Genomic DNA, 19963 nt, shown 5'->3' on the forward strand with positions numbered 1-19963 from the left:
ACATTCCTAGTACTTTATGTTCATGACATACTACTCATTAGAAATGATGTAGGGATGTTGCAATCAACTAAAATATGGTTAGCTGAAAAGTTCTGCATGAAAGATATGGGTGAAGCATCATATGTATTAGGAATACAGATCTATAGGGATAGATCAAAGAGGATGGTAGGGCTCACCCAATCCACATATATCGATACCATACTGAGGAGATTCTCTATGGAGGAGTCCAAGAGAGGATATCTCCCAATGTCCCATGATGTGAATCTATCCAAGTCTATGTGCCCTAAGACTGATGAGAGATGGAAACCATGAGCCGCATTCCATATGCGTCTACCATAGGCAGTATTATGTATGGTATGATATCTACTCGACTTGATATTTCATATGCACTGAGTGTTACAAGCCGATGTCAGTCGAATACTGGTCTACTGCATTGGAAATCAGTTAAGGACATTCTTAAGTACTTGAGAAAAACTAAGAATTTGTTCTTGGTATACGGGAGTGGAGAACTAAAATTAGAAGGCTACACTGATTATCGCTTCAAATCAGATGCGAACGATTTGAAATCGACCTCTGGATTTGTATTCAAGCTCAATGGTGGTGTTGTCTCTTGGAAGAGTTCCAAGTAAGACACCACAGCGGATTCAATCACTGAGGTCGAATACATATGTAACGCCGCAGATTTGACGATTGTCCTCACTGTACCAAGACGAGTCTTTCCAGCGTGCTTATGTCCTCACTCACACGCACCCTATGAAACTTTCCAAGGGGTCACCCATCCCAAAATTGCCCCAAGTTAAGCACGCTTAACTTTGGAGTTCTTATGTGATGAGCTACCAAAAAGAAGATGCACCTTCTTGATATGAGTAGTACATATCAAATCTTTCAAGCCCTCCTCAACTGCACAGTCCCAAACCTGAACAGTTTCGGAATTCATCTCCTTCCAGTGTATGATCGGTTCATTCATGTTCTCTCCGCCTAGAACCTGTCAGGAGTCGCTCATTGTCCATGCAACCTCATGGCACCGACGATCACCCCCCGCCCTCTTCGGCCCCGGGCCTCACATGCCCACCAGCTTCCGCTTGGTTCGTCCCCGAACCACACCGTACTAGGAGAGGTCGGCTCTGATACCAACTGAAAGCCACAGATTCGACGAGTGACCTCACTGTACCAATACAAGTCTTTTCAGCGTGCTTATGTTCTCACTAACACGCATCCTAGTAAACTTCCCATGGGGTCACCCATCCCAGAATTACCCCAAGTTAAGCACGCTTAACTTTGGAGTTCTTATGTGATGAGCTACCGAAAAAAAGATGCACCTTCTTGATATGAGTAGTACATATCAAATCTTTTAAGCCCTCCTCAACTGCACAGTTCCATACCTGAACAGTTTCGGAATCCCTCTCTTTCTGGTGTAAGATCGGTTCATTTATGTTCCCTCCGCCTAGAAGCCTACCAGGAGCCGCTCATTGTCCGTGTAACCTCATGGCACCGGCGATCACCCCTCGCCCTCTTTGGCCCCGGGCCTCATATGCTTTCAGAACGCGACGTCCTCATCGCGGCCTGACCCCCTCGATCCACCAGCGCCGAGAATCTAGAGGTGGCTCCTACAGGTTTAAGAGGTGGCTCCCGTCATGTAGCACTTTGCCCCGCTGGTTCAAGAAGTGGCTCTCATGCACGTAGCACTTTGCCTCGCATAGCAATTATTTCTCGGTGTTCCATGCTGGTGACCTGCTCTGATACCATTCTGTCACTCCCCGAGTCTGGGCTCATGCATGCGTGATTGCACAATGGGCCCTTATAGCAACTACTTTGTATTGTTATCGTTTTACGAAAATGATTAACCCAAGTTGCTATAGAAGTCCATTGTAAGTCATTATAAACTCATTTTAAACCTTTGATTTTTAAGTTGTGGGACAATGGTATTATTTTATCATGTTTTGGCAGCGTGTCCGTTAGTTTCAAAAACGATTTCAAACCAAGCGTAAAATCGACGTATTTTTGAAAATAAACGTTCTACCGTAAAAGTGATAAAAACACATATATTTTTCGTGCATCAACAATTAAATCATGCATAATATGATTTGTATGATGTTAAAAGAGTTTAAGAAACATGCTTTTGCGTTTATAACGCTCGATTATTCGATTTTCGGTGAGAGTGCGACGTTGGATGACCGGACGACGAAGAACACAAGCTTTTCTTTCTTCCTAATTTTCGAAATTATTGTGTGTGTGTGTAAGGTGTGATTCATTGCTAATGGGAGATGATTTATGAGGTTTAGAAGACCTAAATAATCTATTTATAATTAATTAACAAATTAAATGGGCTTTGGTTTTGGGCTTGCATGCTTAAGGGTAATTGGGCCGACTTAAATTAATTAAATTTGGCTCAATAATACTTAATTAATTAAATAATAAAAGTTTATAAAATTAGTGTTCATAAAATAATATTTTTGATCTTTTAAAACTCTTTGTTTGCCCAAAACCGGCTTCCAGGCAAAAATCGAGCTCGATTCTAAAAATAATTCGAACTCTAACATTTTTAGAAAAATTAAATCATTTTTAATCATATTAGGAATCCTTGTCATTATTTAAATAAAAATACATATTCTTGTCTTGGTCGTCCTCGGTCTTCTTTCCCCTGCCTATTATCGAATATTCGGGTAAAATCCTTAATTTCATGAAAATATGTCACATAATCATTTAATCATTCAAACATACATTTAATCATATAATAAATATCATGCAAACATTTAAAAACAATTAAGCAATTAAAATAATTTTGCGTGCAGGTGGTTTACGTAGGTTGGTTTTTTTCGGACGTTACAACATAGCTGCATCGGCTGTAGCAAAGTAGGGTGTTTGGATGAGGAATTTCATCAAGAGTTGGGTGTAATTCCTAAAACAGTTAATCTAGTCCCGGTCTACTATGATAACACAGGTGCGGTTGCGCAAACGAAGGAACCGAGGTCTCATCAGTAATCCAAACATATACTGAGGAAGTTCCACATAATCCGGGAGATTGTGGGAAGAGGAGACATATCGATAGAGAGAGTCACATCCACAGATAATGTTGCAGATCCACTGACGAAGCTTTTGCCAGGACCATTGTTTGAGAAGCATCCCGAAGCAATGGGTCTAAGATCTATTGGTAGTTGGCTATAGGGCAAGTAGGGGTGTTCATCTGTCGGTTCGGTTCGTTTTTCGGTTTTTAATTTCGGTTTTTTCGGTTTTACAAATACATAATCCGATATCTGAACCATTTTTCTTCGGTTCAGTTTTCTACCGAAATGATTCGGTTATTTCGGTCGGTTATTTCGTTTTGATACAATTATTTAAATTAATAAGATAAATATATTGTAAAATATAATATGTTATCTTTTTACATGATTTCTTAGTAAAACATTTAAAAATAAATTCTAAATAAATTACATAAATAACAATCAACTGAATATTATTCAAAATAATTCATCATTCACTAATATCATCTAAAAAAATAAATAATAAAAATAAAATTATTAATTTATTGAAATTTCAGTTTTTTCGATCGGTTCGGTTTTGACATATATAATCTGAAACCGAACCAAATAAATGTCGGTTTTAACATTTATATCTGAATTATAAAATTCGATTTTCGGTTCGATTCAGTGTTCGGTTTTCTCGGTTTGGATTTTCGGTTTTTTCCGAAGTTTGAACACCCCTAAGGGCAAGTGAGGATTGTTAGAGTAGATGTCCGGCAAGCCAACTTGTGGCTAGAACTTTTATTGAATCTAATGTAAAACAATCTTATCTTAATAATATTTTTAATTCAAATATGACATTATGCATTATCCGTATACACATGCAAACTACATGGATAAAGTCCTTGAATATACAATAGGTACCATGAGGTCTGCCTCTCAACGTAAGACCATGAAACTCATTAGGAAGTGTAACGTATATTCTAAACAGGTTACTAGTCGATTCAGCCGCCTAAAATAAGGATAAAGGTCGCTCGAGCTCGAGACTAGCATCTAGGGTGTAAACGTCATGTTTCATTGGCAATGACATGAAGATGTCCATTAACACAGATGAGTGATCATGTGATGATACACTGAACAACCCTCCCTCGGACTGTCCAAGTTGTTACCACTTATCGAGTAGAATAGTCCGCAGTTATGGTTGTACATCATTAGTCTTTTGACCTGTGACAATGTAGGGGCTATACGTACTAGCATGCACTTTGATCTGTTTACCGACTCCATTGAGGGTCATCAGGTGGCGAGGTTTGGTGTAGTTTCGAAATACGTAGGAGCAAATGCATTGTAGTCAAAGATTCACCGTTTGCCTACGGATGAAGATATCTTATGTGATCTGATGAGTTAATAGTGCAAAGAGTCTCTGGCCAGAGCAAGAAATTTGCTTTAGGGAAAGGTGTTTTCCTAGTTACACGTACCATGCCATTATTAGTACTCAAAGATAAATCTCATCATTATCGAATTCATATGCAACTCTCGATATACTAATGGTTGCAGATTCGATCGGGATATAAGTGTTAAAGGGGCCGTACTGTACGCTAACCATGACTTAAGGTTCTTGCATACACTATCAGTGATACCTAGGGGATCATGGGGCGACACTACTAGAAGCTCTTACCATGATCCGATGGGTGCAATCAGAAATGAGTTCTGAAATTTTTGATCAAAGAGTTGATGAAAATTATTGGGTTAACTAGGGTAAACCCAAATATGAATAAATGTTATTTTGAATCACATGGAGATGTGAACCCATGGCTAGCTATATTCCTGAACTGTTGAGGGTCACACAAGTATCGGATTCTGTGTTCCAGTTGAGATAGTCAAATTTCAAGGAGTTGGAATTTGGAAACTATAGTTTGATAGAGATCAAACATGAAGCTTATAAAAGAGTTTATGAGTTGATTCCATAGGATGGAAGAAATGGAAATTAGCATGGTTGCTGAATAAGGAAAGAGAGTGGAACTACCTGTTTTAGTAAAAGAGTTTACAAAACTGGCAGTTGCCAAATATAGTAACTGTCATTATGGTAAGTTCAAAATTTGGTGAATGAAAATTTTGATATTCGAAATTTTCGATTTTCATTATATGAACAAGATTTGTATCTTTGGTACATCGGCACTCTCGGATCATCGATCGGGGTTATAATGAGTTCGAAATCATTTTTTTGTGAATTTGGAATTTACAATTAAATGATTGTGCTAGTAGTGGTGATTACTAACATGCACAAATTCTCATATATATTCTAGAGGAGTGTAGAATTAAATTCACCTATGAGTTAATTATATAAATTAAATAATAGTTATTCAATTTAATCGATATACATATATATTTTATATGGTGATATAAAATATGTGTATATATATGGTATTAATATATCATGTTTTATCAAAAGTTGATAAATATATTATATATTAATAATATGAGAATTTAATTATAATGAATAGATAGAGCCCTTGTACCACAAAGACTAGAAGTCCTTGTGGGAGAGTGACTTCTAATTAGATTAGGAGTCTCACTCTATAAATACATCATTAGGGCTCATTACTTGATGATAGCAAATTGCACACAAAACCACCACAATTCCTCTCCAATTTCTCCTTGAAAGTCACGGTCACCATGAGTTTCTTGTGAAGAAATTTTCTGCCACCTTGTGTCCTTCCACCGCCGCTGCACCGTCTCCGGATTTTGGAAATTCGGAGGCTTCAGTCTCAACACACAAATCACTTGCGATTACTAGTGCAATCCAAGCGAGGAAGATAGTGTTCGATCGTGGACCTGATTAGATTATCAAAAAGGAGAGCCGTTCGTAGAGATTTACAAGAAAGACTATATCCGCGTAAAAATCGGAATAGTTTGGAGTCCAAGCGTTAAAAACGCAAGGTATAATTTCAAACTCCCTATGTATAGTTTTAAACACACAATGCCCAAGCAAAAAAAATTTAAACTTCTGGTGCATCTTGGGTGCGAGAATATGATGTCCCAACTGGTACTATCTTTCATCATGGCCGGATTTCAAAGGCTTGGTTTCATCATTTTCGTCACAATATCCTGTCGAATTATCGGGCTTCATGGAATGATCAATATACAGATATATATGATGTGCTTGTATGAGAACAATTGTCCAAGAATCGTTTTTGAAAGAAAGTTGTAATCACTAGGGAGACAAGAATCCAAATGTTGTACATTAAGATTATACAAGTTTTTTGGAAAATTTAAGAGGGGTGACTGACCGTCTCTTGTCTCTACTCTCTACTGTCCCATCTTCCTTATTTCATCGACAAATGAGTTTTCTAGAGCTACATCATCTGAGGTGTCTACAGATGCAAACACCGAAACATCTGAGGCAGACAAGATTGTCGATGGAATGGACTTTGGTGAGCTCTGCAATGAGTTTGAGTGCATAAGCAGTCCATCTGTGGAATCCACTGCTCGACAACTTGCTCGCGACATTCTTCAACTTCGGAAAGGAAACCGTACTCTGGGGGTCTTCGCCGTTTCTGTCAAGTACAGGGTATTAGATTATGCATTCTAAATTTTCATGATCATTAACCTTATGTTGCGGAAAAAATCAAGATTCTTGGATCATATTTAACATTTACATTTCGAATGTGGGAAAGTGATTGGAATTCTATTGTGTTCTATTGTATTTCAGGATAATGGATTTCTTAAAACTAGTCTTCTACCATGATTTGTGTCTGTTATAGTTTTCAGTCTTTGAGATTTTTTCTGAGAAGAAATGACTTCAGGATTTAGTGAGAAGCTTCACTGGTAGACAAAAGTACCGAGACAACTATGGGCAACTGATGCGTTAGAGAAGCCCAAAGTGGTGATTTTCAGTTGAAACTTTAATCATATACCTCAGAAGATGAAATGTGAAATCATTCTTATAACCAATGTACATATGCTTGCACAGACTGTGCAGGAGATGGTGATGCTGTCAACAAGTGTGTTAAATATCAAGTGGACTGTTAGAGGGGAGCCCAAGTCTCCAATTTTTAGTGTTGCAGGAGACTTGGTTGTCAAAGTGAATTTGAAATTCGTTCTAAGTCAGATCAGTGGGCAAGTTATCGAGCACGAGGAGACCTGGGATTTATCTGATTCGTCGCCTATAGTTCAATCATGGTTCTGGACATCAAGATGACTATTTGCCACGGTTCAAACAGGAAAAGATGTTTCTGAATTCATGGACTTGACGAATCGCTTCCAAACAGAGAATAAGAATACGGAAATCTACCTAGATCCTCCTGGTGATCCAACAAAGGTGAAAGCCCATTACACTGACACAGAATCCTCTCCACCAAAACCGATTACTTGACTGATTTGTACTGTTATTTCTTGATCCAGTTTCGCAAAGGAACGATGGTCTTCAGAGAGATCTATACCAGGTTGCATTATTTCTTGCGGTTGCCTATCTTGAGGACAACTCTGTAAAGGCACACTTGCGCATGTTAATTTTATGCCACACCAGAAAAAATGAAGCTTAGATTTTGCAACGGGATACCATTTGATGTCAGTTTCATCTAAGTAATTTTTTTGTAACTAATGTTTGTCACTATTCTCTGAATATATTCTGTTTTACCAACGTTTATCGAAAAATATCAATTACGCCAGCATAAATAGGCCTGATCCCGGTTTCTGAACCAATGGTTCTAGATCGCATGAAAGGTGAATCCCAAACCGAACCGCTTGGTTATAATTCCAGTTCCAGTATGAAACATTATTATTATAAAGCAAAATAATAAGAATTTGGGAAGAACAAAAGTGGACATTTTCAGTTGCCCACCTATTTTACATTTAAAGGCAAAAAAGATATACAATAATACAATAAGTGGGCCAGTATAACGATACAACAAGGATTTTTGAAGAACAAAAAAGTCGACATTTTCAATGTGCAACTTCTGTGACATCTCCTGTTGGGGAAAGAATGTCAAACCAAGAGTACTTGAAAAGTCTGACCTGTGATACTTGATGGGTGCGGAAGCTAGAACCAACTTTGGTGAAAAGGGGAAAAATGGTAGGAAAAAAAAAGTTCACAAGCTATATTTCCCTGAGGTTAATACAAAGATTCATCACAATGCTGTGTAGCTCAAACCTTTTTGCTATGGTACAACATAAACAGCACTTCTCGATACTTCTCTTTGTGACGGAAGTTCATTCTATGAGGTTGAGGAGGGCGGCAATTAGTAAAAAGAATGATAGAAAGTTCATGCCAGACATATTGAACGCAGCAGATATATTATGGGCGGCCACAGCATAAGTATTTCCAGTAACGTCATCATTTAATTTGATGCTAGATGAGCCTGATATTGACAAGTAAAAGAATGAGATTATAAGACCAAACTTCAACCATGGAAACAACTCGATCACAAACTATACTTAAACTCACAGTTATATTGTGTCCATCCAATGGTTTGATTTTCAAGGTCATACAAAATAAGCTTGTCTGATAATGCTAGATCTGCAAACAAATGAATAAAAAATGAACCACAAACTCTTTCAAGTCATCAAGTAGTTTATTCCAAAAAAAAGAAATGGTCATCAAGTAGCTCATTTATTCTGGTTTTGAGACAAGTTGCGAGACTTTGTCAGGTTGATCGTTAGAACTAATGATACACCCATTAGAGAACAGACTAAAAATAGAGTAGCTTCTGCACATGCTCACCAGCACAGTTTATTAGAACAACAGGTAAAATACTTATATGACATTAATTTTAATCATATTCCACACGAAGGACCCCTAATAGTTCTCACTAGCGATTATGCATGCAAACCATGTGAGGAATTCAAGCAGCTATTGAAAATTAGCCAACTAAGAAACAGGCCACGTATCAATAAATCCAGAAAGGGCCATTATGTTTGTTTCCCTGACAAGAAAAGATTTTTTTTTATAGGAAACGATATTTATTAATAATAAATTTAAGAGAAGTACATCAGTGGACTAGAAGTTCACTGTCATAATGTAGCACACAATAGTAAAACTAACTTAGTGATACACATAATCCCAATTTCTCATTAACTCTAAAACAGAGACATTCTTGAAATCTTTATGATTGCCAATCCACATAGCAATGTTAATTTTGATTTTTTCGCAGCACATTTCCGTATTTGCCTCAATCTCTTCGAAAATTCTTCTGTTTCTCTCCAACCAAACCGTCCAACAAATGCAATGAACCACGACATGCCAAAAAATTCTTCCTCTATTACCGGTATGCTGTCCCAAGTCCGTATTAAATAAGTCCTTTGTTGACTTAGGTATAACCCAAACCAGCCGCATCTCTTGCAAAGCTCTAGCCCACAATGATGTCGAGAATGGCCAATGGATGAGCATATGATCCTGAGGCTCTATATCATTTCTGCACAGCACGCACCAATTGGGACACAAAACAATGCTGGGGCATCTTTTTTGAATCATCTCCGAGGTCGGTAGCTTACCCAGAGCAGCTGTCCAAGAAAAAAGCTGGATCTTGTTTGGAACCGGAACTTTCCAAATAAGATAGAATAAGTGAAACTCTGATGAAAGATTATTTGGGAAAAAAGACTCGTAGAATGAACTGACAGAGAAAATAGCCGTAGAATCCCCGCTCCACTGAATAAAATTATCTACCCCTTCAACTAACCTGACTGAATCTAAAACTCCTAATAACTCTGACAACTGAGTAATCTCCCAATCTCTTACAACCCTTCTAAAATGGAAGTCCCAAGATTGATTGCGCGTGACATTGTCAAAATGGACAAAAAATGATATTGGCAAATTGTGAAGTGATGATAGACGAAACAAAGCTGGATATTTTTCTTTGAACGAAGACTCCCCCCACCATCTATTCTCCCAAAATCTAACCTTATTACCTCCTCTCACCTTAATAGTAACTCTCTGTTTAAAAGTCGGGTATAAACGGGAAATAAACTTCCATGGGCATCTAAACGTGACGTTCCTTGCCAACCCCGCATCCCACTTATTTTCTTGTAACCCATATTTACTAACAATTATCTTTTTCCATAATGTCCCATCTTCTTCGAAAAATCTCCACCACCACTTCCCGAGCAAGGCCTTATTTCTGAAAATAATTTTCCAACCACCCAATCCCCCTTTATCCTTTGGTTTACACACTTGTTCCCATGCAACCAAATGGATGTGACCATCACCATCCGCTCCGTCCCATAAAACGTTTCTTGCAATCTTGTCCATCGAATCCGCTATACCTTTGGGGACCCTAAATAAAGAAATGTAATAAATCGGAATGGAATTCAAACCGATAATATCAAAGTTAATCTTCCCCCTCTTGACAGGAATGCTTTCTTCCACGAAGCCAAATTTTTTCGACAATTTAGCAACCACGGGCTCCCAGAACGATGCTTGTAACGGATTACCTCCCAACGGTACTCCCAAGTAGTTAATAGGCCAATTCTCCTTAATACATCCCAATTGAAGCGCAAACCTTTCTACTTCTCCTTGTTCACGGTGGATACCCAACAGAGCACTCTTTTCGCAATTGATTTTCAATCCAGACATATCACAAAAAGAATTCACCACTTGCACCAGAAACCTTATGTGATCATCAGTCTGTCCGAAGAAGAGCGTATCATCCGCAAATTGAATGTGTGATATCTCGATCTTGTCTCTACCAACCTCTATCCCTCTTATGAGATTCCTATCCTTTGCTTTGTCGATCATTCTACCCATTACATCCACTACCAAATTGAAAAGAAAAGGAGACAATGGATCTCCTTGACGGAGCCTTTTGAAAGCCCTAAATTTTCCTCTCGGCCTTCCATTAATCATAACAGAAAATGATACATTCGACACACATCCCTGTATCCATGATCTCCATCTTCTTCCAAATCCCTTTTTCATTAAAACGAAATCCAAAAACTCCCAGCTCACATTATCGTACGCCTTCTCAAAATCCACCTTCAAAACCCAACATTTTTTTTCTTTCTCCTCCCTTCTTCAAGCAGTTCGTTCGCTATAAGTCCACAATCTAGAATCTGTCTTCCTTCGACAAATGCATTTTGAGAATTTGAAATTGTATCTGCTATCACCTTTTTCAGCCTCGATGTTAAGACTTTCGCTATTATCTTATATAAACTTGTTATCAAACTTATCGGTCTGAAATCCTTCACTTTGCGCGAATCGACTTTCTTTCTAATCAGGCAAATATAAGTCTCATTAGTTGCTCCATTTATGATGCCACTGTGAAAGAATTCATCAAAGACCTTCATAAGATCATTTTTTACTATATCCCAACACTCTTGGAAAAAAGCCAAAGTAAAACCATCAGCCCATAAGATCATTTTTGACTATATCCCAACACTCTTGGAAAAAAGCCAAAGTAAAACCATCAGCCCCTGGACTCTTGCCTCCATCGCACTTGAAGACTGCATCCTTAACCTCCTCTTCCGAAAATTTTTTCCTAGATCTCGATTCAACTCCTCTTCAATTGGGCACCATTGGACACCTTCAATACCCCAGCATCTTGCGTCCGGCATGCTGTACAGCCCCTTGAAAAAATCTAGAATTATGGACACAATTCCGTCCCCACATGTTGTAATGGAACCATCATTTCTTTCCAATCTGTCGATGGTGGACTTGCTTTTCCGCTGATTTAGGAGTGAATGAAAAAATTTTGTGTTTTGATCCCCCTCTTTAATCCATTTGACCTTGCTTTTTTGGTAATTTATTTGATTCTGTCGACATATCAATTCCTCTAACATCAATTTTGCTTCTTTCCTCTCATTCGATGTTTCCTCCGAACCCCTCCCTTCAGTCTCCAATTTGTCAATTCTGCTGATTTTATTTAATAGCTCTGCTGATTTCATTTCCACCCTGCCATACACCTCTTTGTTGCATTTTTTAATGTCACCCTTAATTGTCTTGAGTTTCATCATGAAAATATATCCCGCCCATCCTTGTGAATCTGTATTGTTCCACCACATTTGTGCCAAGTTTTTAAAATTTTTATCTCTCAACCACACATTCTCGAATCTGAAAGGTGTTGGGCCCCACTTGCTTTTTGTCAAATCAAGCACCAAAGGGAAATGATCTGAGGTGATTCTAGGTACGATTGTTTGTCTGTAACATGGATAAATTTCAGTCCATCCCGCCGTGAACATGAATCTATCTAATCTACAACATATGGGTGAATTCCTAAGATTCGACCACGTGATATTTCCATTCAATAAAGGTGGATCGCATAATTCCAGTTCCTGTATCAAGGTATTAAAACAGAGCATGCTCGATGTCTGTGAGCAACTATTGATTTTCTCTCGTAATGTCCTTACTACATTGAAATCTCCCCCCAGGCACCATCTATCTCCACATATAACCCTCAAACTTGCAAGCTCATCCCAAAAATTAGATCTTAATCTTGGTTGGCAGGGTCCATAAACCGCTGTAAACCACCAATCGTTGTGAGCATCCTTTTGAATATGGATTGAAACCGAAAATTCCCCAATCAAGTTATCCTTCACTGAAATGACCCTTGGATCCCACATAATCAGAATTCCCCCTGACCGACCCGCTGCAGGTAAGGTAACCCACTCCATGAACCTCGACTTCCATATACTTGCAATAAATCTCCTATCCACCACTTCTCTTTTAATTTCCTGCAAGACTATTAACTCTGGTTTTTCTTTGGCAAGTATGGCATGTATCAATCCTCTACGTGTAGCTGAACCACTCCCCTAATATTCCATGAAACAACTTTCATCGATTCACTTCAGCATCCCTTGCATTCTCTCTACAACTGACTTCATGACTCTTCATCCTCCTACCATTCGAATCTGACTCATTAAATTCCACCTTCTCTACGCCCACCATTTTTAAACTCTCATTTTGTACTATCTTGTTAAGTTCCTGCTTCCCCAGACCCACATCATTCGTTCCTTCATCCAACCCCACATGAGACCCTATGTAGTTGTTTCCCGATATACCCAACTTTTGACCCACTGATGTAATTCCCCGCCCACCCTTAACCTCTACCCCTCCCACCAACCCGACCACCGATTCTGAAATAGAAAGAGATTGGGAAGAAGATTGATGAGAATAAGAAATGTTGGGTAAATTGCAAACCTTACTCAGAGATTCTTCAAAAAATTCCCCCAAGTCATCGAATTCCACTGATTGCCTTGTCGACTTATCCGATTGCTCCGAGATATGACTGTCCGCATCGCTGAAATCGACGCCTTCATCTGAAGCGTCATCCCTCACTTCTTGATTTACTTGTTCCTCCCAATTTCCTTCCTCCTCATGTAGTAAGACAATATCATCCTCGATGATTGATATCTTTGAAGTTTTTCCCTTTCGCAAGTGAACTGATTCTAAATGTGACTTTACTTTTTTCCTGCAATATACATGCTCAAACTTCCTTTCATTGGAACAATGCTCCTTCTCTAAAACTTGATGTCCTGTCTTTTGTGTTTCTTGACTGTTGGTAGATTCAATCTTCCCCTTCTGAAATTCATTCTCAAGTTTCGGCTTTAACCTTTTGAGAATCTTGATATCCTTCCCTCGATACCATGGTTCTGATACGCAACTCCAACCACCAGAATTTTCAACCCTATCAGCGATCTTGTGATCTTCGGTTTCTTTATTTTTGCATATCTTCGGGAGTTCATACTTCTGAATATGTGTGACATATCCTTCTTGGTTTGCTGATTGATGAATTTTAGTGCTCTCCAACTGTGTTTTTTGAATGTCATAAATGTTTTCTGCGTTTGATTCGTTTCCTTTGAATCCTTTCACTCTACCCCATCCTGCCACAACTCTAGCTCCATCAACTACCACTTGTGCATAAGATCTTTTTTCATACATTTCATATGCTGATATATCGACTGAGTCCACAATAATGCGAATGCTCATAGGTCCTCTTTTAGTATGGATCTGTAAATTTCTATTAATGAACCCTCCTTCAAATCCCACCACTTTGATTTTTGCAGCAGACAAGTCTTTTAGTAGGATAGTATCTTGACTGATACTCAACAATCCTCCACATTGATCACCAATATTTTTGAAGAGATCTGTGGACCATAAATCCCAAGGTATCCCCAACAATCGCACCCAACTGTTACAGCATTCAAAAACTTCATCTTCGCTATTGCTCTGCTGACTCCATCTCTCAAAAGACAATGTAACTTTATTTTCCAGAAAGCACTTCTTCAATTGCAAATAGAAGGATGCATCCTCATCGTTATGTGGCCACCAGACTGCTTTGTTGGCTTGGAATGGAAACAATTCAATCTTTCTGTGGACTACCTTCCCAAGGGTATTTCTCACCAGCTCCCACGAAATGTTGACACAATCCCTTGTAATGATAATAGCTTTACTCCAATCCTTAGACATACAAACTGGTAATTGATCCGAAGCTACAACTTCTGAATATCCCGTATTAAAATCATTCGATCTGAATTTTCCACGCTGATTTGATTGTTCCGTAGGCTTCCTAATATCTCTGAATCGCGATACTTTATCCCTTCGGTTTGTCATGAGTTTGGACATATTTTGTGCCATCCATTTCCAACCCCCATTTAATCTTCCACTTGGTATGATTATGCGCTGTGTCTTTCCCTTCCAGACTAGCTTAGATAGTTCTAAATAACTTCCTCGACCATTCGCAATTCTCTGCATAGACACCACTGCTTCTCTACCTCTGAATCTATTGAACATAGGGCATGATTGGGGTTTGTTAATGTATTCCCACAATTTCGACGTAATCCAATATAAACTTTCAAAATCCAGTTCCAATGCGTAACTCGCGTTCCTGGTCCTCTCCGTCACCAAAACCATGTTACCCCTCCTACCCATGCTGATTAAAAACAATTTTTGTTCGATTTTGATATCGCAGCTCGATTTGAAGTAATTCCTGAACAACCCTCGATTCATCTCGGATAACTCAAATATGTTATCCTTTCTAAGACGAAATTTTTGCAAGGCTTCGGAATACTAGATGATTCGAAAAAAAACCGGTGAAGATGGTTTAAATTCTGAGATACGGTGATTAGATACTGACGTCTAGGTTAAAAATTATTGGGTATCGATTGAAAAAAGGATAAAAACGATGGGTCGATTTTCCGACGATGAAGATCTGGATTATGTAACGGTTCAGGTTCGAAATGGACTCAGCAAGAAAATCCGAGAAGCTTTTTTTTTTTTTTTTTTAAATGAGAGTGAGTGGTTGTCGCCGACGGCCGATGGCCGGCGCCGTGACTGCGGTAAAAGTCTATTTACGATACCTATATAATGAAGTTACTGATAGGGCAATGGAAGGATCCGATCGGTGGAAGGATCAAAAAGGGAGAGAGCATTTTGAAAATTTCCCCCTGACAAGAAAAGATTATCAAATCAGATACATAGACCATTGAGATATAGATAAAAAGGGTTCAAAGCAGGCAACCTCTATACACCATGTTGACACGATTTTCACACATGAAGTTAGAGTAAAATCTACAAATGCCATTGGTGCTGAATGTACCATATTTGAAATTTCCTTTGCTAGTCTAACAATTAAACAGGGAATCTTCAAACAACTGTGCTTTTAACTAAGTCAAATCAATTGTATATTGTTCCAAATTAAAAGAAACAAATATATCTGCATTATCGATGCAATATGCAACAATTATATAAACTGAAATTGAAATATACCTCCCAAAATAGTGATTTCTTTTCCATTCTTTGTCTGCATTTCACTGTTTTGCCAACCTATACAATATTCAGTATCCTACAAAAGCAAGGTTTTCAGCACATGAAACCTTTAATATTTTGGTGATGACATCCTGAAAAGCAACTGAAAAGACAAAATGACAATGTTTTTCTAGCGAACAGGAACTCAAACACTATTAAATACTCATGATAAATCTTTCCAACATTACAGAATGGCACGTGCTCCATTCTAAAATATAACACCTTAGATACAAGGCATAAATGTAATGGTAAGACTCCAGCAGCTGTAGGACAAACAAGCAACAGTTAATGTTGAACTTTTACAGCAAAAACGTTGTGGAATTTTTTCTCCATGGATAACGCTTTTAAATGTCTTAAAGTAAAGAAATTTTTAGATAATTATTTATTTTTCATCGGTATATTTATGCTTCAACTCCATCCTCTGTATCAGTTCTCTTTCTATAAACCCTGAAACTTGAAACGTCCCAAACATACTGAGAACCAGGCAATTACATTACACAAGGAAAAATACCGGCTTTGCCTCTCTATGATGATTCATCATGTCTGAAATAACTGACATCAGCTTTTGTGGACTATAAGCCAGGAAATAAGAGATGCTACCCATGCCCACATCTCTGGAAGATCAGTTAATGGAAGCAGTCTTCAATATAGTCCTTGCGTTTAGCATAAATTCCTTGCCATAACTTTCTTCCACACCATCTCATTCATTGCTTACACTCTTAGCTACACAGCATTGCACAATTCATTTGACAAATCTGGAGATCCAGCAAAATATTTTGAGTCCCTTTTTGTACATCAAGTCAATAACATTTGCTGTCATAACTTGCTTTCCTTGCATTGTCATTCAATTTTTTGAAGACCCCAAGATTACTATGTTCATGTCAAGCATACAACAGCTTTTTTTGTAATCACAAGTGCCAGCCTTAGAAATTCGTTATTCCTACAAAATTCAATGATAGATTTCTAACTTTTGAAACTTGCTGTCAAAGCTCCCGAGGACATACAAAAAAGGCGTGTTCATCACCAAGTGATGGTTCAGCTGTCATCAGAATCATCTTCAAGTGCAGAACAATCTCAGACCCGCTTATAAAGTACCTGAGAATAGTTTTGCCTTTCTTAGCCGCATATAATACTAGGTCGCCAGTAATATGAAAATTCTATAATTGAGGTGAGGCTCAGTCACACATCCACCTCAAATCCTTTAAGAAGCCCTTTCTCATCATACTCCTGCATAAGCTAGCTTAACAATAAGCATCACGATGAGAAACTACTTATTTCACAGGAAATAATAAAAAATATACAGTCTGCCCAGATGATTCATTACACTCATGTCTTCATATTTTACAACTAAACAGTATCAGTCCCATCTGTATATCTTTCGCCTTTGATAGCTTCCCATGAACACATCAACAGATCGTTTTCCCCACTTACCCATCCTCGCCCAATTCTAATCATCAATCAATACTAATCTACCAGATGCTCGTCACATAAATATATGACATCAAAACAAGAGGAACTGGACCAACTAATAATAAACAATAAAATAAATGAAAAAAGAAATGTCTATTTATCTGAATTTTTGTTATTTTTTCTTTACTGGTTTGAATTATCAAATTTAATCAGTCAGTATGACACACTAGTAGCTAAAAGACGAATCAATCATCCCAACACAATCAATAATGATATCCAACCAAATTAATCGGCTTACTTACACGAACAGCAAACAGATAATCATGAGGATAAACTGGCAAAGAGAGTCCGCCCTCAAAATGAAATGTTACAACTGGAAATCTGTCGTCAACACTGCAAAAGCGTTCAAATAATTATATTAGATTTTATGAAGGCAAAGTTCATCGAGGAGAAACGGTTGCATTAATATAGGCACGTTCAAGCAAACACAAGAAACATACTGAAAATGGTTAATCAGAAAAGAGACTCCAAATTTGGTGCACACATGATAAAGCAAAACCAGCAACTAGTTCTTAGTTTTAGCTCTTAAAGAAGACACTAATACGGAGTACTGCAGGATTATTTAAAGATTACAGCATTCTTGTACATTCATTACCAGTTGAGCATTAGTAGTGATTTACAATGTGTCTATTTCAGTGATTGGACAACGGTTGTTAATCTTCACAAGCTATCATAGTTTCAAGGAACACTTGACAGCTAAAGATCAGAAGAATCAAACTATGACATTTATTTATGCAGCACCTTAATTTTAAAATCAATCATAACTATAACTGTTGAATATTGATTGTATCATCTTATTAGTAGATAGGAATATTTATCTTTATTTCTAGTATTTTATAGTTTGATTAGATTAGATCAGTTTATTTAGGGATGTTTGGTACTATAAGTTTCTAAATAGTTGCATTGTATACTCTTCATTTGATTTGATGAGGAATAAGATTTACGTTTTCTTCTCTTTTATTTGCCCTATTTCTCTATTAACCACATCGTATCGAGAGCCAGAAATTACCGATGACTAAATACGGTATGGCGTCTTCTAATTCCTCCTCTTCCTATTCTTCAGCTACCTCCACCACCAGTACCGCAACAGTGCCGGTGACCCATGGACTGGGCGATGCCTCTCCTCTGTCAATCACATGCCATAAATTAAATGGACAAAACTTTCTCCAATGGTCACAATATGTGTGATTATATTCAAAAGTGGACGAGGAAAAGATGAACTCTTATCGGAGACATCTTCATGACCGGAATTCGATGACTCAAAATTTAAAGCATGGAAGTTAGAGAACATGGTTATGTCATGGCTAATTAATTCCATGACCTCGGAGATAGGAGTAAATCTCCTTATTACCGTTCTGAAAAAAAAATCTAGGAGGCAGAGCGGGATGCTTACTCATCCAGAGACAATACAGCGGAGCTCTTCACAACAAAGAGCCTTCTTCATGATCTATGACAGAGGGATTATATGGAGCAACTATACCAATCCAATGTTGAACAGAAGCGTGTATTAAAATTCCATTTGGGCCTCAACAGTAATCTCGATGAAGGGGGCGGATTCATGCAACTAAGCCATTGCCCAGCCTTCAGACAGCATTCTCTGATGTTCGGCAAGAAGAAAGTCGTAGGAAAGTGATGTTAGGCACTTCCCTCAGTACCTCAAATACCCTTGATGGATCAGCCCTGGCCACTCACCGTCCTCCATCTAAACAATCAGAAGAATCTATGAAGCCCACTGGAGTGCAAGGTCCACAACGTTCTCAAGATTATGGGAAGACTCCGCAAGGGCGCTTTTGGTGCAAAAAGTGTAATTTTTGTGTTGGATTGTACCTCCTTAGGATGAAGGACTTCTCGAGTAACCATCAGTTGTTGTTGAATTTTATTTCTGTTTCTCAGTCGAAAAAAGATAGTGATATTTTCTGTTATAGAACTATAGATTAGGGCATCCAAAGTTTTCGTACAACATCGAAAAATTGTTTCCATATTTTTTTCAGTAATAAAAATTTACATGTCCCTCGTTGTGATATTTGTCAAATCTCAAAGCACACACGGAATACCTTCACCACACAACCATGTAAATCATCCAAACCTTTTTCCCTAATTCTTAGTGCCATCTGGGGACCTTCCAATGTCAAAAATAACACTAGTACCCGTTGGTTTCACCTTTTTGTGGACGACCATACTCGCGTTTCTTAGGTCTATTTAATGAAGGACAAATATGAAACAACGCAACTTTTCAAAAAAATTCACATCATGCTCCAAACTAAATTTTTTGCACAAATTCGAGTTCTTCGGACTGATAGGAGTTGTGTTCCTGCTTGAAGTTGTAAGATCCTTACTGTTTACCAACAATGACCCTCATTGTTTCTGGGGTGATCAATTCTTACTGCAACATACCTCATTAGTAGAATGCCATCTCGAGTGTTGAGGTACACAACTCGTATCCAATCACTTCATGACTTTTATCCTAACACACATCTGCTTCCTAGCATCTCTCTCGAAGTTTTGGGTGCTCCACCTTTGTCCTCATTCACTCCCAACACAGTGACAAACTTGAACCTAGGGCGGTTAAATGCATTTTCCTTGGTTATGCTCCAAATCGTAAGGGGCATAAGTGTTGTTCTCCGGCGACTAAGAGATTTTACACATCCATGGATGTTACCTTCATTGAGAATGAGCTTTTTTACCCCAATTCCGCGGTTCAAGGGGACAGCAACAGAGTTGGTGAACTTCAAATTTGGGAACCAACTGAAACCACAGGCCATCACGACCTTCTTGGAGAACCCGAGCACATGGATCGGCC

At 38.2% G+C, this 19963-nt stretch overlaps 1 protein-coding gene and 1 pseudogene across 4 annotated transcripts; one reads left to right on the forward strand and one right to left on the reverse strand.

Annotated features, from left to right (window-relative positions):
- The first annotated feature begins 6249 nt into the window (after window positions 1–6249).
- LOC140967860 (uncharacterized) lies at window positions 6250–7332 on the forward strand (annotated as a pseudogene).
- LOC140967859 (aspartic proteinase 36-like) lies at window positions 6384–16782 on the reverse strand. 4 transcript variants are annotated; one of them, XR_012173653.1, is made up of 5 exons: window positions 16205–16782; window positions 15655–15730; window positions 8404–8475; window positions 8110–8317; window positions 6384–6514 (listed from the first exon to the last, which is right to left on the reverse strand). XR_012173653.1 is itself a non-coding variant. In XM_073428629.1 (4 exons), the coding sequence occupies exons 1-4, from the start codon at window positions 16295–16297 to the stop codon at window positions 8169–8171; spliced, it is 390 nt and encodes a 129-aa protein (XP_073284730.1). In that variant the 5' UTR covers window positions 16298–16782; the 3' UTR covers window positions 7726–8168. The 4 variants fall into 4 exon arrangements, 1 of the variants encoding a protein (XP_073284730.1); XR_012173651.1 differs by lacking the exon at window positions 6384–6514 and adding an exon at window positions 7307–7442 and having other exon boundaries at window positions 7974–8317; XR_012173652.1 differs by lacking the exon at window positions 6384–6514 and adding an exon at window positions 7310–7442.
- Window positions 16783–19963: the final 3181 nt, after the last annotated feature.

Source organism: Primulina huaijiensis, unplaced genomic scaffold, assembly GCF_012295235.1.
Source record: "Primulina huaijiensis isolate GDHJ02 unplaced genomic scaffold, ASM1229523v2 scaffold29321, whole genome shotgun sequence".
In the NCBI taxonomy this organism is placed as follows: Eukaryota; Viridiplantae; Streptophyta; class Magnoliopsida; order Lamiales; family Gesneriaceae; genus Primulina; species Primulina huaijiensis.